Source organism: Dipodomys ordii, unplaced genomic scaffold, assembly GCF_000151885.1.
Source record: "Dipodomys ordii isolate 6190 unplaced genomic scaffold, Dord_2.0 Scaffold142, whole genome shotgun sequence".
NCBI lineage: Eukaryota > Metazoa > Chordata > Mammalia > Rodentia > Heteromyidae > Dipodomys > Dipodomys ordii.
Genome location: NW_012267358.1, coordinates 3,476,128 through 3,500,688, shown reverse-complemented (window position 1 = coordinate 3,500,688; position 24,561 = coordinate 3,476,128). Strand labels below are relative to the sequence as shown.

The window sequence follows — 24,561 nt, the reverse complement described above, 5'->3', positions numbered from 1 at the left end:
TGTGAGCCACTGTGCCTGGCTAGCATTTAAATAATTATTTTTTGTGGTTGGTAGTGGGGCTTCAACTCAAGGCCCGGTTGCCATCCTTCAGCTCTTTTGCTTATGGCTAGTGCTCTACCACTTTGAGCCAGCACTACTTCCAGTTTTCTATTGGTTAATTGGAGATAAGAGTCTTATAGATTTTCCTGCCTCACCCGGATTTGAACTATAATCATCCTCAGATCTCAACCTCCTGAGTTGCTAGTATTACAGGTGTGAGCCTCTGGCGTCCGGTGGGCTTACATCTCTTGAAGAATAACACCTATCTTAGAAGCAAGGCACTAGGAAGGTCTGGTAGCCTTTGATCTTACTGACTTGCCCATGTAGAACCAATGTCTACAAGGTAGCTGGGATAAGGGCCCTGAGGGTTGTAAATATTTCTCCCACTGCTGTGAGTGGGGGCTGGATGGAAGAAGGCTCCCCTTGATCTTTTGACTTCTGTTGCCTCGCCTGCTGGAGGTATGGGTGTTTGCAAAATACTGGATGCCTTCCCTTCCTGAATATATGCCGTAGCCATTGACTGGGGCCTGAGAGAAGTCCTATCTTCTTGGTCACATTGGCCTGGAGCAGAGTTTCCATCCCTGGGGTAGGTGAGGATGTGGGTCGTTGCTCAAGTATCAGTAACTCTTGCTCTTTTTGAAATGTTTCTTCCTTTGCTCTATGCCTTTAAGGCAATTTCTAGAGAGTTTAAATGGTTGTGTGTTTAAATAATGCTTCCTTGGGAAATGGATCTGTGGAGCTCCTTATACTGCCATTTGGGAATGGAAGAGGCTTCATTTTCAAAAAAACTACATTGTGTTCCATACTGAGGTTGTGCATTGACTGACACTTAAGGTATTTAAAATACTATAGTCAAGATGGTGTCCTGGTCTTGAGGATGACGTTGCTGTGTCTCAACAGCAATGTTTTCAAAGTAAACACATTCTAAAGAGAAAAAATAAAGATTGGAGCTGTGTTATCTTATTTTCAACAGATTGAATGAAGCCTTCTCTTTTTTTGTAATTTTTATTTGCCATTAATTATATAAGCATAGTAAAAAGTTAGCAGGCTTTACTTTAAATTTCTAACTATACATATTTCCTCTGCTCTAATGATTTTTACTGGCATTTTCTTTTGAATAATTTTAGTGTTTATTCTCAAATGGCTTCTTGTAGCATGCTTTGGACAGGTAGAGAGCATAAAAAATATAGGTAAAATTTAGTGAAAAATAGAGGTTAGAATTTCAAACCTTATCTAGAGATTGCAGACTGTATCTTACTAGATACAATAATACATCAAAAAGCTAAGATCTAATTTATACATTAATAAGATTGCTTTTGATGATTGTGTTCCATTTTTCAATGAAAAAGTTTATTTTTCTGTTATATCTATAATACAAATCTAGTCAGAATGATAAGTAATACATATAAGAAGAATATTATTTGCTATCTCATATTTTCAGGATGAGATACAATTATTATTTTGATTCACCTCTTATAAATTTAAAATGAATCAAAATATACTGTTATAAAAATGTTATAATTAGCTGGGCACAAGTGGCTCACCCTGTAATCCTAGCTTCTCAGGAAGCTGAGATCTGAGGATCGCAGTTCAAAGCCAGCCCGGGCAGGAAAGTCCATGAGACTCTTAGCTCCAATAAACCACCAGAAAACCCAAAGTGGTTCACGCCCCCATGACCAAAAAAAACCAACTTATAATTAGTAACTTTATATACACTAGTATATCTGTAAGGAAAACTTACTTTTCTGGGTCAAATACTACCAATATAAATCATTTCAGTAAATGTTGCTAGGTCGCCCTCTGTTCGAGATTCTAGTAGTAATATAAGAGTGTCTATTTCTTCATACTCTGGCCATAATAGTATATTATAAAACCTTTCAATTTTTGTTAACTTTTTTTCTGGGGAGTCCAATTGTAGGACCTGAAGTCTGGACCTGGGCGCTGTCCCTCAGCTCTTCAGCTCAAGGCTAGTGCTCTACCACTGGAGCCACAGCACCACTTCCGGCTTTTTTCTTTTTGCTTATGTGGTGCTGAGGAATCGAACCCAGGGCCTCATGCATGCAAGTCAAGTGCTCTACCATTGAGCCACCTTCCCAGCCCAATTTTTGTTAACTTTTTAATATAAGGAAGTTTTTTTTTATAGTCCTGGATACTGAACCCAGAGCCTTGCATTTGCTAAGCAAGTACCCCTGAAAATGTGGTTTTAAAATGGAATTTAATTTATGTTTTTCTTATTATGTATGACATTAAATATATTTTCTAAGCTTATAAACAGTAGTTCATTACTTTTTACTTTTTGTTCATTTTAAATTGGGGTTACAGTCTGCTTACTGATTTGTAAGTGTAATTTGTAGATTAGGATAATTAGCCCTTTGCCATATGAACTGCAAATCATTTCATTAAAGATATTTTTGATTTTTAAATTTTTGTATTTTTCAGGCAGGAAATCATGGCTACACTTGTAATCCTAACTACTAAGGAGGCTGAGATCTGAGGACTGTGGTTTAAAACCAGTCTAGACAGGAAAGTCTGTGAGTCGCTTATCTCCGATTAATTACAGAAAAAGCCAGACGTGGCACTGTCGCTCAAGTGGTAGAGTGCTGGCCTTGAACAAACGGAGCTCAGGGACAGTGCCCAGACCCAGGGTTCAAGCTCCAGGATTGGCAAAAAATAAAAAATAAATGAAGTTTGTATATTTTCAATTTAGAATTTCCTTTATTTCAATAGGTCAAGTTTGTCAATATTTTCTTATGTGGTTTATAGATTTGAGTTACACTTAGAAGGATCTCTTCCCTTCCTGTTCTGACATAATAAAAACAACGATAAAACTTCTATGATTATTTCTAACATGGCAATGATTACACTTTTATTTTTATATTCAATTTTCAGAGAGTTGATTATATTTTATTTTACTTATTTGTTTTTAATATTTGTATTATATTTAGACAGTTGTACAAAGTAGTTGCTCTTCAGCAGAGCAGTTTATGAATACAATGCACCTTGATCATTGTCATACCTTTCAATTTTATATTTAATTTTTCATCTATCTGGAATCAACTTATTTATTTCTGAAAAGCTTTGTCTTTATGCATAGAGCTGATGTTTTCTTCGTGTCTATATCTCTAGGTCATCTGTAAATGTTATTCAAATCAGTGGATACTCTTTGCTTTTCTCATAGTTAGCACCTGTTCTCCTGTTGTAGACAGAGCTTAGATGTGCCCCAAGAGTCACGCCTTACATAATCCCCTATGTTCAAGAACAGACAGAAGCTATGACTGGGTTCTAATCCAACACATATGGAAAAGATGATAGGATTTCATCCCTTGATTAAATTACATTCTGTGGCCATGGTGATGTGATGTCACCTGTGTGATCATATTACGTTATATCAGCAGAAGAAAAACTTTTCTGCTAACCTTGAAGGAGCAAATTGCTTGTGGACTGTGGCATGTAGCAGAGAATTGCTAGCTACCTCTAGATGATGAGTAGCAGTCTGACAACCACAGGAAACAATTTTGCCAACAATCCTGTGAATTTGGAGGAGCATCCTGATCTCGAACTGAGATCTGTCTTCATGCACAGCTTTATTTCAGTCTGTTGTGCTCCTGAGCAGAAGACTCAGGTAACCCCTGTGCTAGGGGAATTGATAACAGATGAGTCTATCTTCAGCTTCTAATTTTGGGTCAATTTGTTACACAGCAGTTGAGAATAAATACACTTAAACTGCTGAACTTTGAACCTTTTTTTTGTTCTTGTTTCTGGTCCTGGGTTTGAAGTCAGGGCCTAGGCACTGTCCATGAGCCTCTTTGTGCTTAAGGTTAGCACTCTACCATTTGAGCCACAGCCTACTTGGGGCCTTTTCTGAGTAATTTATGGGAGATAAGTTTCTCACAGACATTTCTATTTCTGCCTGGGCTGGCTTTGAACCATGATCCTCACATCTCAGCCTCCTGAATAGCCTGGATTACAGGCATGAATCACTGGCACCTAACTACTGCTGATTTATAGCTTTTTTTTTATGCTGGCCCTGGGGCTTGAACTCAGGGCCTAAGCTCTGTCCTTAAGCTCTTTTGTTTTGTTTTGCTCAAGTCTAGCTCTCTACTACTATAGCCATAGCTCCACTACTGGCTTTTTTGGTAATTAAATAGAGATAAGAGTCTCATGAACTTTCTTGTCTGAGCTGGCTTTGAACCAAAATCCTCAAATCTAAGCCTCCTGAGTAGCTAGGATTATAGGTATGAGCCACCAGTGCCCAGCTCTCTCTGTGTGTATGGGAGGTGCATGTGTGTGCATGCTTCTGTGTGTGTGTGTGTGTGTGTGTGTGTGTGTGTGTGCGCGCGCACGCTCATGTGCAAGTCCTGCAGCTGAACTCAAGTCCTGGAAGCTGATCTTATGAAAATATATTTAAATGTTAGTCATAATAAGAAAACTACAGATTAAAACTCCATTTTAAACCCATTTTTCACAACTAGCAGTATAACTGAAGGGGTAGAGCACTTTCCTAGTGAGTGCAAGGCTCTGGGTTCAATCCCCAAGGCTACACAAAATTCTTTATATAATAACATTAACAGGAGTGGGTAACAATGTTTGACAAGAAATGTACTCATTACCTTACTCATGTAACTGTAACCCCTCTGTGCAGGATTATTACAATAAAAAAGTTAACAAAGATTGAAAGGTTTTATAATACACTATGATGGCCAGAGCATGAAGAAATAGACGCTCTAATATTACTACTAGAAGCTCAAAAAGAGGGCAACCTAGCAACATTTGCTGAAATGATTTATATTTCTATTTGACCCAGAAAAGGAAATTATGTTATAGATATACAAGTGTACATAGTTATTAATTACGTTTTTATGACAGCATATTTCAATTAATCTGAAATTTATGAAAGATGAATCACAAAATAATATTTCACTCTGAAAATATAATAAATAGTAAATAACCTCAGATTTGTATGCCTGGGCTGGCTTTGATCTCAGGCTTCTGAGTAACTAGGATTATAGACATAAACCGTCAGTTCCCAGTGCTTTCTTCTCTGAATCTGACTACAAACTTTTTTTTCCTTTTGTTACTAACTTATTTTTTATAACAAACTCTTAAAATTTCACCTATATTGTAATGTGTATCCATATTTTCTTCTTCTTGTTCTTTTTTTTGTTGTTGTTGGTTGTGGGGCTTGAACTATGGGCCTGGGCACTATCCCTCAGCTCTTCAGCTCAAGGTAAGTGCTCTACCACTGAAGCCACAGTTTTCTAGTGGTTTATTGGAGATAAGAGTCTCTCAGAGTTTCCTGCTGAGGCTGGCTTTGAACTGTGATTCTCAGATCTCAGCCTCCTGAGTAGCTAGGATTACAAGTGTGAGCCACTGACACTCTGCTATTTTCTTCCTTTTTGGTGCCATTTCTGGAGCTTAAAATCATGGCCTGAGAGCTGGGAATGTGGCTTAGTGGTAGAGTGCTTGCCTAGCATGCATGAAGCCCTGGGTTCAATTCCTTAGTACCATACAAACAAACAAAAGCTGGAAGTGGTGCTGTGGCTCAAGTGGCAGAATACTAGCCTTGAGCACAGAGAGGCTCAGGGACAGTGTCCAGGTCCTGAGTTTAAGCCCCAGGACTGGCAGGGGAAAAAACAACAACAACAGCAAACCATGGCTTGTGTGCTGTTCCTGAGCTCAAGATCAGTGCTCTACCACTTGAGCTACACCTTCATTTCTGGCTTTTTGTTGGATAGTTGGAGATAAAAGTCTCAATAGACTTCCCTGTCTGGGCTGGCTTTTAACTGAAAACCCCATATCTCAGCTTCCTGAGTATCAAGGATTACAGGTCTGGGCCATTACAGCCTGGCTCTCTTTTGCAACTTGTAAAGCTTCCTTTCCTGAGCCATGCTCACCAGGTATATATATATATATATATTCCAAGTGCTTTCAAGACAGACATTATAGTGCTGGAGAATATAATCTAGAAGTGGATAGGCTAAACATGCCTTGTAGGGTATGTAGTTATCACCAGCACTGCCAGCTACTCAAGTCTACAACTTTTTTTCTGTTGCCAGTCCTGGGGCTTGAACTTAGAGCCTCTGCACTGTTTCTGAGCTTGTGTTCAAGGCTAGCTCTCTACTTCGTGAGCCACAGCACCACTGCCAGCTTTATTTTTTGGTGATTAAGAGTCTCATGGATTTTCCTGTCCTGGTTGGTTTTGAACTGTGATCCTCAGATCTCAGTGACCTGAATAGCTAAGATTACAGGTGTGAACCACTGGTGCCCAGCTCAGAATATCCACTTTCACATCTGTAATCTACTACTAACTACTTGGGAGGCTGAGTGTTGGAGTATCAAAGTATGAAGCCAGCTCAGACAGAAAAGTCTTTGAGACTCCATCTCCAAAATAATCAGCAAAAAATGCAGGGCTGGAGGTGAAACTTGGAATAGAGTGTGAGGTAAGCAAGCAAGCTGTACAAGCACGAGGCTCTGAGTTCAAATCCAGTACAGTACCTACCCCCTCACCCCCAAAGAATATCATTTCATATTCATTGAAGCATTGTTTATGATCATCAAAATTTGAAAATAACCAAAGGAGAAGAGTGAATTCTGGATACTTAAAAAAGTATATTACACCAAGGTAAATGTAGTGGCACATGCTTGTAATCTTAGCACTCAAGTGATGGAGGCAAAAGGTTCCCAAATTTGAGGCCATCTTGGTCAACTTAGACTCTGTCTCAAATTTTTAAAAATATTTTTTAACTTGTTTTTAAATTTTTTTTGCCAGTCCTGGGGCACTGACCATGAGCCTCCTTTGCTCAAGGCTAGCACTCTACCACTTGAGCCACAGCGCCACTTCCAGCTTTATTCTTTTTGCTTATGTGGTGCTGAGGAATCGAACCCAGGGCCTCAGGCATGCAAGACAAGTGCTCTACCACTGAGCTATCTTCCCAGCCCCCATACTTATTTTTTTTGAGACAAGATCTCACTATGTATTCTATCTAGGTGGGCCTTATACTTAGAATCCTTCATCCTCAGTCTCTTCAGTGTTGGCTCTGTTTTTCTCTTTCAATGGGACCAGTCTCCCAAAGTAGGAAAATGGAACGAGAAATCATTATGTTAAGTGAAATAAGCCAAACTGAGAAAGACAAATATCAATGGTTCCTCTGTATGTGGAATCTAGAAATTAAAAAAAAGAATTAAACTGGACGATGGTGGCTCATTCCTATAATTCTAGCTACTCAGGAGGATGAGATCTGAGGATCACAGTTTGAAGCCAGCCCAGACAAGAAAGTCCCTGAGACTCTTATCTCCAATTGCACAGCAAAAAGACATCTGTGGGGTTGTGGCTCAAGTAGTAGAGCAACAGCCTTGAGCAAAAAAGCCAAGTAAGAGCACTGGGCCCTGAGTTCAAGCTCTAGTACTGGTGGGTGCACCTGTGCACATACGCGCACGCACACACTCACACACACACACACACACACACATTCAAGAGTAGAAACAGGGAGGAATGAGGCTAAAGATAAAGGGAGGGAGGGTGAAGAGATGGTTGAAGTACTTCATGCAAATCAGGATTATGAAACTTGTTAAAAATTGTTTTAAAAGTGTGGAGAAAAGATAAGGTAATAGAGCAAATTTGATCAATATACATGTTACCAAAGTATGTAAATAACAGTGAAACTCCTCAATGCAATTGTTATTTGCTCATTAAAATATATATAAAAATCACAAGTGAGATATTTTCTTTCACTTTCCATACTTATGAGGCCGCATAAAGTCCCCCCTTTTATTACCTATATTAGTCTGTGGTACATATCTGTCACTTATCATAAAGAAAGATCCTATGCTCACTACCTAAAATGTAATTGTAACCCCTTTGTATATTACATTTATAATAGCAATAAAATAAAATAAATTAAAAATGAAGAAAATAATTGCAAAAAAGAGAAAAGACAGATCCTGTGTAATTTTAGGCAAGGGCATTTTGGATAAAAGAAAGAATGTGGGGGGAAAACCTAACCATTCAGTGCAGCTCACAGAATGTCACACTGAAAAGAGAGGATTGAAAATGAAAGAAAATACTTTGTAGGGAACTTGTCAGAAACATCTCTTCTTAATAATTTAAAAATATAAATAGGATGTTTTCCTCATGTGCTAAAGAGACTCCCAAACCAATAATCATGCCCTTTTAAATAGAAAATAAAATAGAGATGCCTATTATTGCCATTATTATTTAATATTGGCTTGGGTGCTCTGATTAGTGCAATGAGATTTGAAACAGAAGTAATAAGAATCAATATTTGAAGACAAGAGATAAAAAATATTTGCAGTTGACATGGTTGAATGCCTAAGTATTCTCTAGATAAGAGGAAATATCATGCAAAGTGACTCAGATGATGTGGTACAAGAACATTGCTTGAGGTCTTAAAATTGCAATTTGGAATACATAGATTCCAAGAGAAACCAGAATGTGTCCCATTCAGAAGAATTTAGAGGGTCCTTTTAGGGCATGCTGGTACTGGGACTTTGATAGGACCTGGATGTTGTCTCTGTGCTTTTTTACTCAAGACTAGCACTCTACCACTTGAGCCACAGCTCCACTTTTGTCTTTTTGCTGGTTAATTGGAGATAAGTCTCTTGGACTTTTCTGCATCAGCCGACTTTGAACCAGATCCTCAAATCTCACCCTTCTAACTAGCTAGGATTACAGACATGAGCCACTAATGCCCAGCTCAGAATGTTGTTTGAACAGTAAAAAAGAAGGGTTTTAAGTGGGTTATACAGGTTATTTATTAGGAATTATGATTGTAGGGTGAGTTTATTTCTATAGCTCATTGATTCAGCCCAGCCCAACTCAGACCATAACATTGTTGTAGCAAAGCATTTTGTTTATACAAAATCTTCGGGACATTCCTGCTCTTTGAATATATTTCTTTTGGCATGTCAGCAAGTTATGGAGTGGTCACTAAAGTGCTAAGTGGAGTCTGGGTTACAAAATGAGTCATTGTCAAATTTCTTCCAGAAATATACATAAATCTATAGCAATTACAAAAGATAATAAAGGAGATTCTATGAAGGACTATAAGAAATATATGTGTAATAGTGTTTTAAGTCGGGCCCCACAACTGGACCAAAACAAAAACAAAAAAAACAGAACCAACAAAAAAAGTTTCCTATTTCACAGTTAATATATATATGATCTAACAAAAACTGTACAATTTAACTGTGAAATAGGAAACTTTTTTTGTTGGTTCTGTTTTTTTTTGTTTTTGTTTTGGTCCAGTTGTGGGGCCTGAACTCTGGGCCTGGGCGCTGTCCCTCAGCTCTTCAGCTCAAGGCAAGTGCTCTCCCACTTGAGCCACAGAGCCACTTCCGGCTTTTTTCCCCCTGCTTATGTGGTGCTGAGGAATAGAACCCAGGGCCTCATGCATGCAAAGCAAGCACTCTACCACTGAGCCACCTTCCCAGCCCTTTTTGTTGGTTCTGAATAGAATTGAATATCAGAATAATTAGCTCTCTTAAAATAAATTGATGAATTTATTGCGATCGCAATCCAGAATGTCAACAAAATTATTTTCCTGGAATGAGATAGTCAGCTCAGCTCTAAGGCAACATATGCATTTCTAAAACTCACCCAGCTGTGCGAAATTGTGCAATTAAAACCACAGGGCTTCTGGGTAACATGGGATTAGAGGCATTCCATGAGGAATAATCTCTGCCAGTGACATACACAGGAAAGAAAGGAACTTAATGAAAATGGCATCACAGTTTTTCACGTTTAATATAAGAACTATGTGAAAGACCTGAAGTACTGAAAAAAAAAGACCTCAAATTTATTTGTAGAAATGAACTTCAAAGGATTACAACTCATGAGTATTGTGGAGAGGTAGAAAGAAGGTACCTGTTGTGAAGGGTGTGACTCATCACACACACGATGAGTAGATGTAGCTGGTAAATGGTGGCAGAGTATATACCACTTCTTTTTTTTGTCAGTTGTGGGACTTGAACTCAGGACCTGGATGCTGTCCCTCAGCTCTTCAGCTCAAGGTGAGTGCTCTACCACTTGAGCCACAGCGCCACTTCCGGTTTTCTGGTGGTTTATTGGAGATAAGAGTCTCACGGTCTGTCCTGCCCGGGCTGGCTTTGAACCCAGATTCTCAGATCTCAGCCTCCTGAGTAGCTAGGATTACAGGCAGCTTGGACTTTGAGCATAATTGTCTACATTTTCTGTTTTTAGTAGCCCAAAATTTCAGCATCCCAAATCTCTCTCTGTCTCCCCCCTCTCCTTCCTTCCTTCCTTCCTTTTTTCCTTTCTCTCTCTTCTTTCTTTCTTTCTTTTCTTCCCCTTCCTTCCTCTCTTTGTTTCTGAGTTCTATAAATGACTTTTTCCTGTAGAAGTTTTCACACTTTGGACTTATCTAGTTATTTCCTCATAATTGGATTCAAGCTAAAACATTTATTTTGCAAAAATATGTCATGGGTGATATGCATTTCTCACTGCATATCTTCTGGAGACATAAAATGTTTTTGATTTTTCTAGTCATTTGATCACTTGGTAAAAGTGGTTTCCACTGGATCTGGGGGTAGGGCTTAGCATACATGACACCTTGGGTTCCATCCCTAGCACCAAAAATACAGTGAAATACTGGGTCTTTCCATTGTAAATGTGCAGTCATAGGAACAATTTCAGCCCCTATTACCTTCTTCCTAGTTGTTGAAATGGTGAATTTGTTATGCTATCTGGTATAAAAGGACTTTGCAGAGGCAATTAAGGTTACCAATTAGCAGACACTAATATAGGAAGATGGATGTGGTGAGTCATGCCTGTAACAGTGGAGTCTTTAACTTAGAGTCTGAAGCCAAAGGATCATGAGTTTGAGGCCAGCCTGAGCTTCATAGCAAGACCCTATTTCAAAATCCAAAGTAAACCAAACAAAAAACAACAACCGCAACACAAAAGAGAAGATTGTCATGGATATAATTACATAACCCCTTAAAGGAAGAGGGAAGTTGGAGGCATGATTCAGAGGGTAAAGTGCTAGCCAATAAGCAAAAGCATCAGGTACTGAATTTGAGTTCAGTCTCCAACCTAAGGGTGGAAAAAGAAATTTGTCAGGTGCTGGTGGTTCATGCCTGTAATTCTAGCTACTTAGGAGACTGAGATATACAGATCATGATTTGAAGCCAGCCAGGGCAGGAAAGTCTAGGAAATTTATATCTCTGACAAATTACAAAAAAATTGGAAGTGGAGCTAGGCCTCAAGTGATAAGAGTGATAGTCTTGAGCAAAAGAAGCGCAGGGACAGCACCCAGGTCTGGACTTCAAGCCTCAGGACTAATAGTACACAAAGAACAGTAGAAGAGGGATGAAGAGTAGCTCAGTGGTAGAACACATGCTTAGTATTCAATCTCTAATACAAAAAGAAAAGTGGAAAAGGGGAAGACTCAAGGCAGGAAAAACTTCTGAGTCCCTGTGGCTTAAACATTGAGAGACCATCTGGGTGCTGGTGGCTCACAGCTGTGATTCTAGCTACTCATAAGGCTGAGACCTGAGCATCATGGTTCAAAGCCAGCCCGGTCAGTAAAGTCTGGTCCACTCTTATCTCCAATTAATCAGCCCAAAGTTGGAAGTAGAGCTGTGGCTCAGGTGGTAGAGTGCTGGCCTTGAGTGGAGAAAGCTGAAGAACAATGTACAGGCTCTTCAGTTTAAGCTGTGGTATCAGCATACATACATAAAAAAGATGGAAAGACCACATGGTCAAGGAACCAGGAATCTCAGTTTAACTTCATTGAAATTAATTCTGTTATCAACTGACATGAGTTTGGAAGTAGATTCATATACCTGCAAATACTTTGGCTGCTTTTAGTCCATTGAGAAAAGTACTACTGCATAGTGCTAGACTTCTGAGCTTCATAGAATGTGGAATCTGCTGGGTGCTGATGGCTCATACCTCTATTGCTAGCTACTCAGGAATGTGAGATATGAGGTTCCTGTCTCAAAGCCAGCGAGCGCAGGCAGGAAAATCCGTGACATTCATGTCCAGTTAACCACTAAAAACCTGTTTTTGTGGGGTTTTTTTGGGTCCGGTCATGGGGCCTGAACTCTGGGCCTGGGCGCTGTCCCTCAGCTCTTCAGCTCAAGGCTAGCGCTCTACCACTTGAGCCATAGCACCACTTCCGGCTTTTTTTTTCTGCTTATGTGGTGCTGAGGAATCGAACCCAGGGCCTCATGCATGCAAGACAAGCGCTCTACCACTGAGCCACCTTCTCAGCCCAACCACCAAAAAGCTGGAAGTAGAGCTATGGTTCAAGTGGTAGAGCACTAACCTTGAGCACAAAAGCTCAGGAACAGTGTCCATGCCCTGAGTTCCAGACCCAGGACTGGTACACACACAAAAATATGGGATCTGTTTGTGCTGTTTTTAGCAGTTAGGGGGGTTGCAGACATTTGTTATAACATAAATAGAAAATGAATTAAGGAGACTTTCCCTTATGATAAATACATAATATACAGGGTTATACTTTGAGATCATCTGAATATTGGGTTTTTCAACACCTACGGATGTCTGAATCAGTTAATACTTTGGTGAGTATAAAATGGTGATTTTTTTTCTTTCATACCAGAATTACTCATTCATTTTCTTAATTTTGTCCTGATTTTATTGAGGTATAATTGGTCAATACAAAGTATACCTATATAAGATATATGATATATAACATTTTGATATATGCATAGATTGTGGAATGCTCACCACAATCAAGGTAATTAGTACATTTATGTTATCATTATCATGTCATATATTAGACCTTCACAGTTCTGTGAAACTAGAACTTTGTATCTAGGCATATTTACAGAGATGGGAAGTAGGTTTATGATTGCAGAATGCTGGGATAAAGGGTGTTACCAGTGGATAGTCTGTCTCAGAGATGAAGAGCTCAGATTCTTGGTATCTCCAACAAAGAATTGGGTAAAGCACAAACACAAGAAAAGTAAAGTGGGAGTGAGAGGCAGGGGAGGGAGGAAGAGAGGACACTATTCATGGAAACAGTAGGCTCAAGGTAAGATGCTCAAGAACAAACAAGGAGTTAAGAATTTCCGTTTTTTATAGTTTGAGGAATATGGGAGGCATTCATAGTAATGACAATGGGCCGATCTTAGGGAAATAAAGGCTCATGACTTGGCAGATGTTTGGAAGGGTGATTTGTGTATGTACAAGGTTGCTGTACCATAGTTTTAAGTATATGTATAAGATGTAACACAAATGAGTGAAACCATATGTGGGGATTGCACAAAGTTCAGCCTCAGTTTGGTCAGAACTAGCCTGGAGATTTTCTACTTCTAGGGAGAAGGACTAACTTCAGATTGATCATTTGACTTGCCAAGGAGGAGTGGCCATGGGAGGTAACTAGGAAGGAGATAGGACTCCTGGGTATCTTCTAGGGTGTGACTAGGATTGAGGACTGATTTTAGTATCCTTTCCCTAAAGTTAATCTGCTTCAAGGGAGTTAAGGACTACTGGAATAGGTATAGACTTTCTTTTGTGGTGGGAGGGGGTGAAATATTCTCAAATTGATTGTAATGATGGATGTACAACTCTGAACTATTCTAAAACTTACTGAATTTACACCTTTAAAGGAATGAACTTTGTGGCACATAGATTTTATCTCTTTTTTTTTTTTTTTTTTTGTCGGTCGTGGGGCTTGAACTCTGGGCCTGGGCCCTGTCCCTCAGCTCTTCAGCTCAAGGCAAGCGCTCTACCACTTGAGCTACAGCGCCACTTCCGATTTTCTGGTGGTTTTATTGGAGATAGGAGTCTCACGGTCTCTCCTGCCCGGGCTGGCTTTGAACCTTGATCCTCAGATCTCAGCCTCCTGAGTAGCTAGGATTACAGGTGTAAGCCACCAGCGCCCGGCAGATTTTATCTCTTTTATGTTGTGATTTAGAAGATGCATATATTTGCTTTCAAGTCCAATTTCCTGGCATCTAGTTCCTAAAAACCTTGGAATCTCCAAAGTGGATAAGTGTCTTTTTGTATTAAAGAATGACTGTTGAGTAAGGTCTCCAGAATAGCTTCCAGATAGGACTGTTGCCAAGGGAACCAACTTTGGGATTATTGGCTAATATATTTACTATATGTGTTATTCCAAGGAGAGTCATCCATTGTTCCAACCTTATTTTCCATTGCTTCCTGACACACATTGTACTTGCTATGTGATTCTTCATATTTGTCCCTAGCTTCCTGAATCTCTGTAGATCCAAAACTGAGCCATCCCACATTCTTCAAGGCTCAGATATGTCTCTACCACTCTTCCTTCTCAACCCCTTACAAATGAAGAGGCCTTCTCTATTCATTCCAATCTGTACTGTCATCTTGTCTTGAACATTTATATTATCAGTAGTTCAAATATAAGCAGTTAAATCATTATATACACTAATATATATTCAGAATTTGTATTAAATTGTTATTGAATACTTTCCATGGATCAGGCAAGGAGACTTGATTTCATAATCTCACTTATGTATCACATCAGCTTTGTGAAATATATCTGTTAAATCCAGAGATGTTGGTAATCTGCTTGAGACCACAGTGGCTGAGGTGGCAATTTAACCAAAGCATAATTCCAAACACTGTACTCCTAATTTCTCATTTGAATTTCTCATTTGAATTATGTTATAGATGTTTAATTTCTTTAGATTATTAAGATGAGGAGGACAAGGATTTTTCGTTTTCCTTTGGAAGTACTTCATTGTTATATTAGCTATTATACATAGTCAGTGCTCAATAAATATAAACCTTGATTTGCAGTGGTGGGATTCAAACCCAGAACCTCACACATGCAAGATAAGTGCTCTACCACTGAGTTATACCCTAGTCCAATGTCTACTTTAAGCCTAGGTGAAGCCTCAGCTAGTTGAAAACACCAGTTACTTCTAAAAGGATTTAGAATTAAATTCACAGATAGCATATTCTTTGTGTATTGGTAAAATAAACAAGGACCTTTGGGTGCATCCTTAATCCAAGATATCAGGTAGAAGAGAACCATACCTTCACAACTTATTTGACCCTTGCATGCATAAGACCTGATTGGACCACATGCACAATGGGTCTGACAAGTATGATCATTTCTTTTTTTTTTTACTCCTCCCCCCATTTTATAATACTAGGGAATCAAACCCTGGATATTGCAATTCCTAGGCAAGTGTTTTGCCACTGAGCTATATCCCTGCCCTAGTGTGATCATTTCTAAATTGTTCCACTCCTTTCTATTCTCCATGTAACTCTTAGTCTGAAAGGACCTAACTTGTGGTATGTGCTCTTTCTGGTTTGTCTTTGCTAGCTGCCTGCCTTCCCTTCTTGTGCATTTAAATGAGGCATAATACCTATTGGAAGTGTCTTTGAAATTCAACAGGGAAGATTTTATCAGGTTAGATTTTATCCAGAAAGTTGATCAGCTAGAATTATGGTGTGGTATCAGACAAGTAATTTCTCTGGACCCCAGCTTAGTCCTCAGTAAAATGGACCTGAAGGCATGGGGCTGCTAAGTGATACAGCTTTAGCAAATGAAAAGCCAAAAGTGCCATCCTTAGCACTGCATTTTCTCTTTCCACCCCTGCCCCCCCTTTTTTTTTTTGCCAGACTGGGGCTTGAACTCCTGGTCTGGGTGATGTTCCTGGGCTCTTTTTTGCTCAACGCTAACACTTTATCATTTGAGCGACAGCATAATTTCTGGCTTTTTCTGTGATTAATTGGAGATAAGAGTCTTATGGACTTTTCTGCCCAGGCCAGCTTTGAACCTTGATCCTCAGATATCAGGCTCCTGAGTAGCTAGGATTACAGGTGTGAGCTACCAGCGTCCAGCCGTATTTTCTTTTAAAAAGAGTGTAGTGTCCATCTTCCAATATTTTAGCATTGTTAGAATTGCAAATTTAATATTGCTAGAAGATACACTATGGAGACATCAGGATCTAGAGATGTAGATGAGATTAATGATTGGTGTACAAGTGATATGAAATCATTATCTATTTTGCTGTATGCATCATAAACACATCAGTTGAGGGTGAGAACTGAGCAGGGGGGTTGTTGGAGATATGGTTCAAGAGGTAGAGTGCTAGCCTAGAGCAGAGTCACAATGTTGGTGTAGCCCTTGTGTTACTGGTAATTTACCACAATCAACTGCAGTCTCCATGAGGTGATTTCAAGCAAGCCTCAGAATTGAGCAAAGGAGGTGAGAAGTTATGTATAGTTAAAATGGTCCAAATAATGAACATATATCACAGCTGGTTCAGCTGGTTTGGAAGTGAATGTTGGCAGTCAGATAGTCTATTATCTCAGGTTTGGTCTGCCTCATCCGGGCAAGTCATTAAAGCCTAGCAGGTGGTTCAGCCTTTCCTGTATTCAAGGATTCCTAGATTGCTGTGAAGTGGCTGTGGGGGAGGAAAGCTCCGAAGCATTAAGACCCTCCTGAGAACCAGCCAATGGGGCAGAATCCTTGTTCCAGGGAAAATGGAGGTTTACTGAGTTACATTTGATCTTTAGGACATGGCTTACTGTTCTAAGTACTAAATTTAAAGATCTATTGTTTTGGAAGTTAAAGATCTATCATTTTAGAATTATTTATTGATCTATTTTTGGTTAGAATGAAGCCTATTAATCCTCAGATGAGTGGAATACTAATAAAAACAAAGCAAAACAACAAATGTTTTGTAGCTGGGCACAGGTATGTTACACCTATAAATCCTAGCTACTGGGGCTGGGAAGGTGGCTCAGTGGTAGAGCACTTGCCTTGCATGCATGAGCCCTGGGTTCAATTCCTCAGCACCACATAAGCAAAAAAAAAGCCGGAGGTGGCACTGTGGCTCAAGTGGTAGAGCGCTAGCCTTGAGCTGAAGAGCTGAGGGACAGCGCCCAGGCCCAGAGTTCAGGCCCCACGACCGGACCCAAGATAAAAAAAAAAAAAAAGAAAATCCTAGCTACTCAAGAGACTGAGATCTGAGAAGTAGAACCAACCCTGGCAGTCAAATTCTTGAGACTGTTATTTCCAATTAACCAGCAAGTAGCCAGAAGTAGAGGTGTGGTTCAAGTGGTAGAGTGCCAGCCTTGAATGAAAAAAGTGAGACTATGGGACTCTGAGTTCAAGCCCTGTACCAGCATTAAAGAAAACAAAACAAAAGGCTCATCTTGTGAGATTCTATGACCTTGGTGGCTACATAGGCTGGTCACCTTAAGTTTTCCAACTTAATTCCAACACTTTCCCCCTCCTCCCAGAGCCCCTGTAATCTTATCCTCCATTTTAGGTGCAGGAGCTCTGTGAGCAATGGATGACTCAGACTACAGGATCTGCACCCCAGTGGTCCTGAAGGACTGCTCTGCATAGAGTCAGTCCTGATATTAGAGCCTCCTTGCCATTATTAACTTTATTTAACAAGCCAAGAGTAGTGATGAAGTAAGCAGTCAGAAGGGTAGGATCACAAGATATTTTCTTCATAATTAAAACTAAGATTACTTTTTAAAAAGAATACTTAATGTGTGTGTGGGGATAACCTCATGAACTCTAGCGCTCCTTCATGCTCTGTTTGTCTAGTACATCGCATGCAATGTATGAGGACATACAGGTTTGAACTTTTCCAAGCTTTGCTTGTTGTCCAGAGAGGGCCTTTGTTTCGCCCTGGCTACTGTTTATCTCTCTCTCCAATGGTTAAGGCCCCTTTGCATTTCCCATTGCTCTTGGCTAACTGCTATCAGCATTGGAAAAGATTTAATGGGAGGGTGGGGGTCCCTCCTGGAGCGAAGTAAGCTAAGGAAGGCTGAGGATGTGTGAGATGGAGACTCTAGGTGCCATTTGTCCCTTCCACCCATTAGGCAGATATCTAATCCCCTTTATCCACTGTTTTCCCTTCCTAAAGCCCCCCCCCCCCCACAAATCACTGATTCTAATTTGGTACGAAGGTACAAAAAATCCCGAGGAGGGGGTGGTCATCTGGCCAGAGAGCTCTTTTTTGTCCTGTTCAGACAACGAACAAGGCAAATTGGTAAAGGCTGTGCCTTGTCCGTTTCTCGCTCCTCCACATACCAGGTTTGCTGTTGCGGGTGGGAGACAGTCTCGGGGTCCACGCATTTCTTATTACAAAGCCGAAGTGTGTGCGTGTGTGTGTGTGCGTGTGTGTGTGTGCGCGCGCGCGTGTGTTTTGTGTTGTGTGATGTGTGTTATGTGTAGGGAAGAGGACAGGGGGTGGGATCCCATGACGTTATTGGCTCCGCCTCCTGGTGCATATAAGGGGCGATTGGCGCGCAACGACCCCAAGCAGCAGTATTGAAGCCCGAGCAGCCGAACTCAGCATCCCCAACCCAACTCGGTTTAAGTCAGCCTCGCCAAACCCAGTCCGAGCTGCTTCACTCCCTGGGTTTGCCACAGCTCTCTGGTAAGCCTTCGGGGGCCGACACGTGTGTTGGAGGGGGAGACGGGGTGTGTCCTGGCATACTTAGGGTTTTCCTGCAACCATCGCTTGCAATTGCATCAACCTGGCAATGACCTGTTGCTGGCGAGACCCCAGCCCCGGAAGCCAGGGCTTCCATCTCCACCCCAGCTCCAGCCTGTTTCTAGATGGAAACAGGAAAAAAAATACTGAGAGCTGAGTCGAGGGCGGGGGTGGGGTGGGGGTCTTCCCTCACCTTTACGAGAGGGAAGTGTGAGCCATCTCGTGCAGAGAAGGGCTCTGGGGCCCTGCTCAGGGAGCGTCTCCCAAATCTTAGATGTAGAAGCTCCGCCTCACAATTGATGATTACAGGTCAGACTAGAGGGGCGAGAGGAAATGGGGGGACATTTGCTTACTCCCTTTTACGAAGGCAGCACCCGCTGAGCGGTGCGGGTTTGCTGAGGAGGGAAATAATTGAACTGGTGGGTCACTTTTAATCTGCAGCGGACGTCGGTTCCCTCCCCTGGGCGATCTGAGAGCCATGTCTCTCGTTCAGGGGACGTGCACTGAAAAGATCGTGGGTGTTGGGCGTGAGAAGGGGGTTCTTCCAGAGTTGCTGGCCTCTCCTTAGTTGAGCTCTGCTTGAATTCCTAAGGAGTCACAGGCTAGGGAACAGATACTAGATTTTAGAGTTCCTGGGTTGTGGTCTAGGATAAATTCTATAGGTTCCTGGCCAAAGAAAGAATAAATCTAATATTGTCTTAAAACTTACTAGGTACCCACCACTGCACTACTACAGGGGAATTTCACATACCTCTGCTGAAATTAGCCCTTCCAAAAACCTTTCGAGGTATTGTAATCCCTACTTGCATCATTTCTACTTGCCGGTGAAAAACAGTTTGGAGGTAAAGGAGCTTGCTTTTGTCCATGTAATTCTCCTCTCCCCTCTCCCCTCCATTCTTTTTCTGGGTGGAGTGGGTTTTGTAATTCACTTTTAGAGCTTAGGGATAATGAGCCCTATTGAAGGGCTTTTTTTTTTGGTCTTGTTTTTCAGCATCCTCTTCCATTACAAACTACAATGAAGTGTCAGGCTCTTCGCAGATTTGGTCAGAAGCTGATGCGGAGACGCATATTGGATCCAAGCATGACCGAGACTCGCCTTGCCCGATGCCTGAGCACTCTGGACTTGGTGGCCCTGGGTGTGGGCAGCACACTAGGTGCAGGCGTGTATGTCTTGGCTGGTGGGGTCGCCAAAGATAAAGCAGGACCTTCCATTGTGATCTGCTTTTTGGTGGCCGCCCTGTCCTCCTTGTTGGCAGGGCTGTGCTATGCTGAGTTTGGTGCCCGGGTGCCCCATTCTGGTTCTGCATATCTCTACAGCTATGTCACTGTGGGTGAACTCTGGGCCTTCACTACTGGCTGGAACCTTATCCTCTCCTATGTCCTCGGTGAGATGGTGGGGGGCCACAGTCAGCTGGGAAGGAGGGGAGTGGTTTGGGGCCAGGAAATCTGGATTGAAGGGTAAAGCTAAATATTCTTTCTTCTTAATATCATGACTTCAGTACTCCTAAATGTACATATTTGTGGGAGTCTAGGAGAGTTGAAGGTGTGGAGAAATTATTTATTCTACTCATCTCTGTCTGGGTTGGCTTCATTAAATGACTGGCTTTGGTTTTGGTGGAGCTGGATATGGTGGTGCATGCTGTAGTCCAAGAAGTCAGGAAGCTGAGGTAAGTGGATTGAGAGTTCCGGGTCAGTTTGGGCTACATAATGAGACTCTTTAAAAAAAAAACAAGCAGGTGCTGGTGCCTCACACCTGTGATTCTAGTTACTCAGGAAACTGAGATCTAAGGCTCATGGTTCAAAGCCAGCCCAGGTAGGAGAGTCTGTGAGAGTTTATCTTCAATTAACCACCAGAAAACAGGAAGTGCGCTGTGGCTTAAAGTGGTAGAGTGGTAGCCTTGAGCAAAACAGCCTATTAGAGACAGTGCTCAGGCTTAGACCTCAATCCTCATGACTGACAATAAAAACAAAAGGAAGAAGAAGAAGATGATGATGAAAAAGAAAAGATAAAAATAGGTGACAATGGCAGGGATTTATATGGGATTGGTGTGGGGAAGGGAGGAAACTTGACCCCAACCACATTTTCTCCTCTGCTTTATCAGGTACAGCCAGTGTGGCCCGGGCCTGGAGTTCTACTTTTGACAACTTGGTTGGGAACTACATCTCCCAGACATTGAAAGGGACCATTGCACTACATGTGCCCAATGTCCTTGCAGAATATCCAGACTTCTTTGCTATGGGCCTTGTGTTGCTGCTTACTGGTGAGGCCAGGGGTAGGGCAGAATGATGGGAAAGGCCTGGGTCTGTGAAGGGTGTGATGGAGGTAGTGATGGAAAAGAGGTAGACACCCTGGGAAGGAAAGAGCCTGTCATAGAAAGAGGTAGAAAAAGGTAGCATGGAGTGAGGATTCTCTTTCTCATGGTCCTGAATGAATTTTCCCCACAGGATTGCTGGCTCTAGGGGCTAGTGAGTCTGCCCTTGTGACCAAAGTGTTCACAGGAGTGAATCTTTTGGTTCTCGGCTTTGTCATCATCTCTGGCTTCATTAAGGGAAACCTGCAAAACTGGAAACTCACAGGAGAGGACTATGCATTGACGAAGGCTGGACTCAATGACACTACTAGGTTAGTAGTGTCATTGGGAGCTGACACAATGGAAAGTAGAGGGATTCAGAAAGGGGTGGGAAATAATGGTTGGTTGGGCATTGAAGACCTAGAAAAGTACTTTGGCATTACAGAAAAGGTAAGGGGTTGACTCAACATATCCTTACCTTGTCCATTCTCTTTCCCACTCTAGCTTGGGCCCTCTGGGCGCTGGAGGATTCATGCCTTTTGGTGTTGAAGGGATTCTTCGTGGAGCGGCTACCTGTTTCTATGCATTTGTTGGTTTTGACTGTATTGCCACCACAGGTAACACTGTCTCTTCTGTCTGGGGCTTGGGTGCTCAGACTTCATGCAGATTGGGGGTAACAGGGGAGCAATCTGCTTCCCTGGTTCAGAAGTTTTGTGCTGTGCCCTTTTGTTCAGGAGAAGAAGCTCGGAACCCACAGCGTTCCATCCCCATGGGCATCGTGATCTCCCTCTCGGTGTGCTTTTTGGCCTATTTTGGTGTGTCTTCAGCTCTCACCCTCCTGATGCCTTACTATCAGCTTCAGCCTGAAAGCCCTATGCCTGAGGCGTTCCTCCATGTGGGATGGGCTCCTGCCCGTTATCTTGTGGCTGTTGGCTCCCTCTGTGCTCTTTCTACTAGGTCAGTGACAAATGGTTTGAGCTCCTCCTAGGCCAGGATCTCAGAGTAAGATCATTTCATAGTAGGCAATAAAATGTACCTTGTAAGGGTCGTGGAGGGATCATGGAGACACCTAAAATGTGTAGGGTTGGAAAGATATCCCTCAAGTCAACTCATACCAGGCTGTCCATTCTCTCCTGCAGCCTCTTGGGGTCAATGTTCCCTATGCCTCGGGTGATCTACGCAATGGCCGAGGATGGTCTTCTGTTCCATGTCCTTGCTCGGGTCCACAGTGGTACATACACACCCATCTTGGCCACTGTGGTTTCTGGCATTATTGCAGGTAAAAAAAAAAAAAAGTCCTCTTTGTGGTTTCATGAATTCCTTTAACTTGGTTAGTTATTTCTTTCTTTCTCTTTTGGTTTTCTGCCCACCAATTGAAGCGTTCATGGCATTCCTCTTTAAACTCACCGATCTTGTAGACCTCATGTCAATTGGAACCCTGCTGGCTTACTCTCTGGTATCCATTTGTGTTCTCATCCTCAGGTGAGATCTCCTGGCTCTATGTAAGATTTTGTTTGTTTGTTTGTTTCTTGTTGTTCATGGGGCTTGAACTCTGGGCCTGGGTGCTGTCCCTCAGCTCTTCAGCTCAAGGCTAGTGCTCTACCACTTGAGCCACACTGCCACTTTTCAGTTTTCTGAATGGTTTATTGAAAAGTCTAATGACTTTCCTGCCCGGCTGGCTTTGAACTGCGATACTCAGATCTTAGCCTCCTGAGTAGCTAGGATTACAGGCATGAGCCACCGGCGCCCAGCTGTGAGGTCGTTTTGATTTGTGTTGTTATTCTTGGGTGAGGATTGATGAGGATGTACTACTCCTCTCCCTCCTCCATTTTGTCAATAACTTGAGGAATTCAAGTATCCCTTTCCATCCCAAAGAGTTTCCACCACTAATGCTGATGAGGAAATTGCCTAGGAGAAAGATGATAGTTAAATGTTATTCTTAGAACTGCCATCTTTTCTTACTTATACCACAGATATCAACCAGACCAGAAGATAAAGACAGAAGAAGAGGAAATAGAGATTCAGGAGGAGCAGACAAGTGAAGCAGAGAAGCTGACCCTCCAGGATCTATTTTGCCCAATTAACTCTGTTCCGACTCCACTCACTGGCCAAATTGTCTATGTTTGTTCTTCACTGCTTGGTGAGCAGTGACAGCTTTCTTTGGGGGTGGCTTTCAGGAGGTCAGCCAGATGGGGTGAACATGTGTGGTGGCATTTGATGGTTGAGGGAAGGCCCAGAGAGAATGTGACCTCCAAAGGAATGGGCTACCTGATACCTTAGGATGTTGTTCTCATCTCATGTTTTGATGTCTCTTAACTTGACTACTGAAGCTCTACTGCTGACTATTCTTTGCCTGGTGCTGAATCAGTGGACAGTTCCATTACTTTCTGGAGAACCAGTGTGGGCCACCGTGGTTGTGCTGCTCCTGTTGCTCATTACTGGAATCACTGGGGTTGTCTGGAGACAGCCACAGAACCCTGCTCCTCTTCACTTTAAGGTAAATGGTATCTCTTTCCTCCTACCAACCTGTCTTGGAATAATAGGCTCCAAACTCCTGTGATCTAATAAAGTATATAGATATTTTTTAATTGGATCAAAAGGGAAGATAAGAGGTAACTAGGCCAAGATGTCTTTTTTTTGTGTGCCTGTCCTGGGGCTCAAGGCTGATGCTCTTAACCACTTGAGCCACAGCTCCACTTCTGCCTTTTGCCAGGTAATTGGAGATAAATCTCATGGACTTTCCTATCCTGGATGGTATTGTACCATGATCCTGAGATCTCAGCCTCTTGAATAGTTAGGATAGCAAGTGTGAGCCACCAGTGCCCAGCCCAAGACTTCTTCTTTACTTGACCCTTTTTAGTTGCTTTCCATATCAGTTTACCCAAAGTATATTTGGAGAGTCCCATATGAGTTATAATAAAAGAATAGCACTGAAACAGTATGAGTAGGCATTGAATTCTGCCTTTTTTTTCTCGCCTGGATGAGATGGGCCACTCGGGTATACGCAATGAAGATTTTCCTTTGTTTTCAGGTACCTGTTGTGCCTTTCCTCCCACTAGTGAGCATCTTTGTCAATGTTTACCTTATGATGCAGATGTCTGCTGGTACCTGGGCCCGATTTGGGGTCTGGATGCTGATTGGTATGTACACAGTTGGGAAGAATAAGCCTGTTGTATGCCTTATTCCAACACCTTTCTTTATTGACCTCCAGTAAAAGGTCTGGTAAACCTTTCCTGAAGGTCATTACCTCCCATCTCACAACTACCTTTCCCCACTAGGTTTTACTATCTACTTCGGCTATGGGATCCGGCACAGTGTTGAGGAGGTTAAGAGGCAGCAACCTCCACCAAAGAGCACAGCCCAGGTTATAGACCTTGATCTCACCAGTTCCTGTATCCAGTCCATTTGATCTAATCTTATTGAAGTGCTATTTGGTCCCCTTGCACAATAATGAAGAGCACCCTTGACCCCATGGAGAGCTGATCCTCCATGTCTTGTTACTTAGAGGGTACTGATAGAACTTGCATTTATTATGGAGTGAAGGCTGTATCTTTTTCATCTCTCATCTCTCCCGTTTTTTTTTAGATTTGTCTACTTTTAAATGGTCTCTGTAGTTGCTTACTGGCTTTGAAAAAATATTAAAAGAAAATGGAAATTAAAGAATCCAACTCTGTCCTGTTCTATGCTAGTCACAGATGATGTAGAGCCTATCTTTAAGACTAGAGAGGGGTTCTGGGTGCCAGGGGCTTACACCCTGTAATCCTAGCTACCA

The 24,561-nt window shown here is 41.8% G+C and overlaps 1 protein-coding gene across 1 annotated transcript; it reads left to right on the top strand.

The window, feature by feature from the left end:
* Positions 1-19,275: 19,275 nt before the first annotated feature.
* On the top strand, positions 19,276-24,198 carry Slc7a3 (solute carrier family 7 (cationic amino acid transporter, y+ system), member 3). The gene is made up of 12 exons (XM_013031648.1): positions 19,276-19,340; positions 19,490-19,883; positions 20,601-20,759; positions 20,944-21,121; positions 21,294-21,406; positions 21,524-21,746; positions 21,929-22,068; positions 22,169-22,271; positions 22,763-22,929; positions 23,120-23,286; positions 23,821-23,929; positions 24,068-24,198. The coding sequence occupies exons 2-12, from the start codon at positions 19,514-19,516 to the stop codon at positions 24,196-24,198; spliced, it is 1,860 nt and encodes a 619-aa protein (XP_012887102.1). The 5' UTR covers positions 19,276-19,340; positions 19,490-19,513.
* The last annotated feature ends 363 nt before the right edge of the window (positions 24,199-24,561 follow it).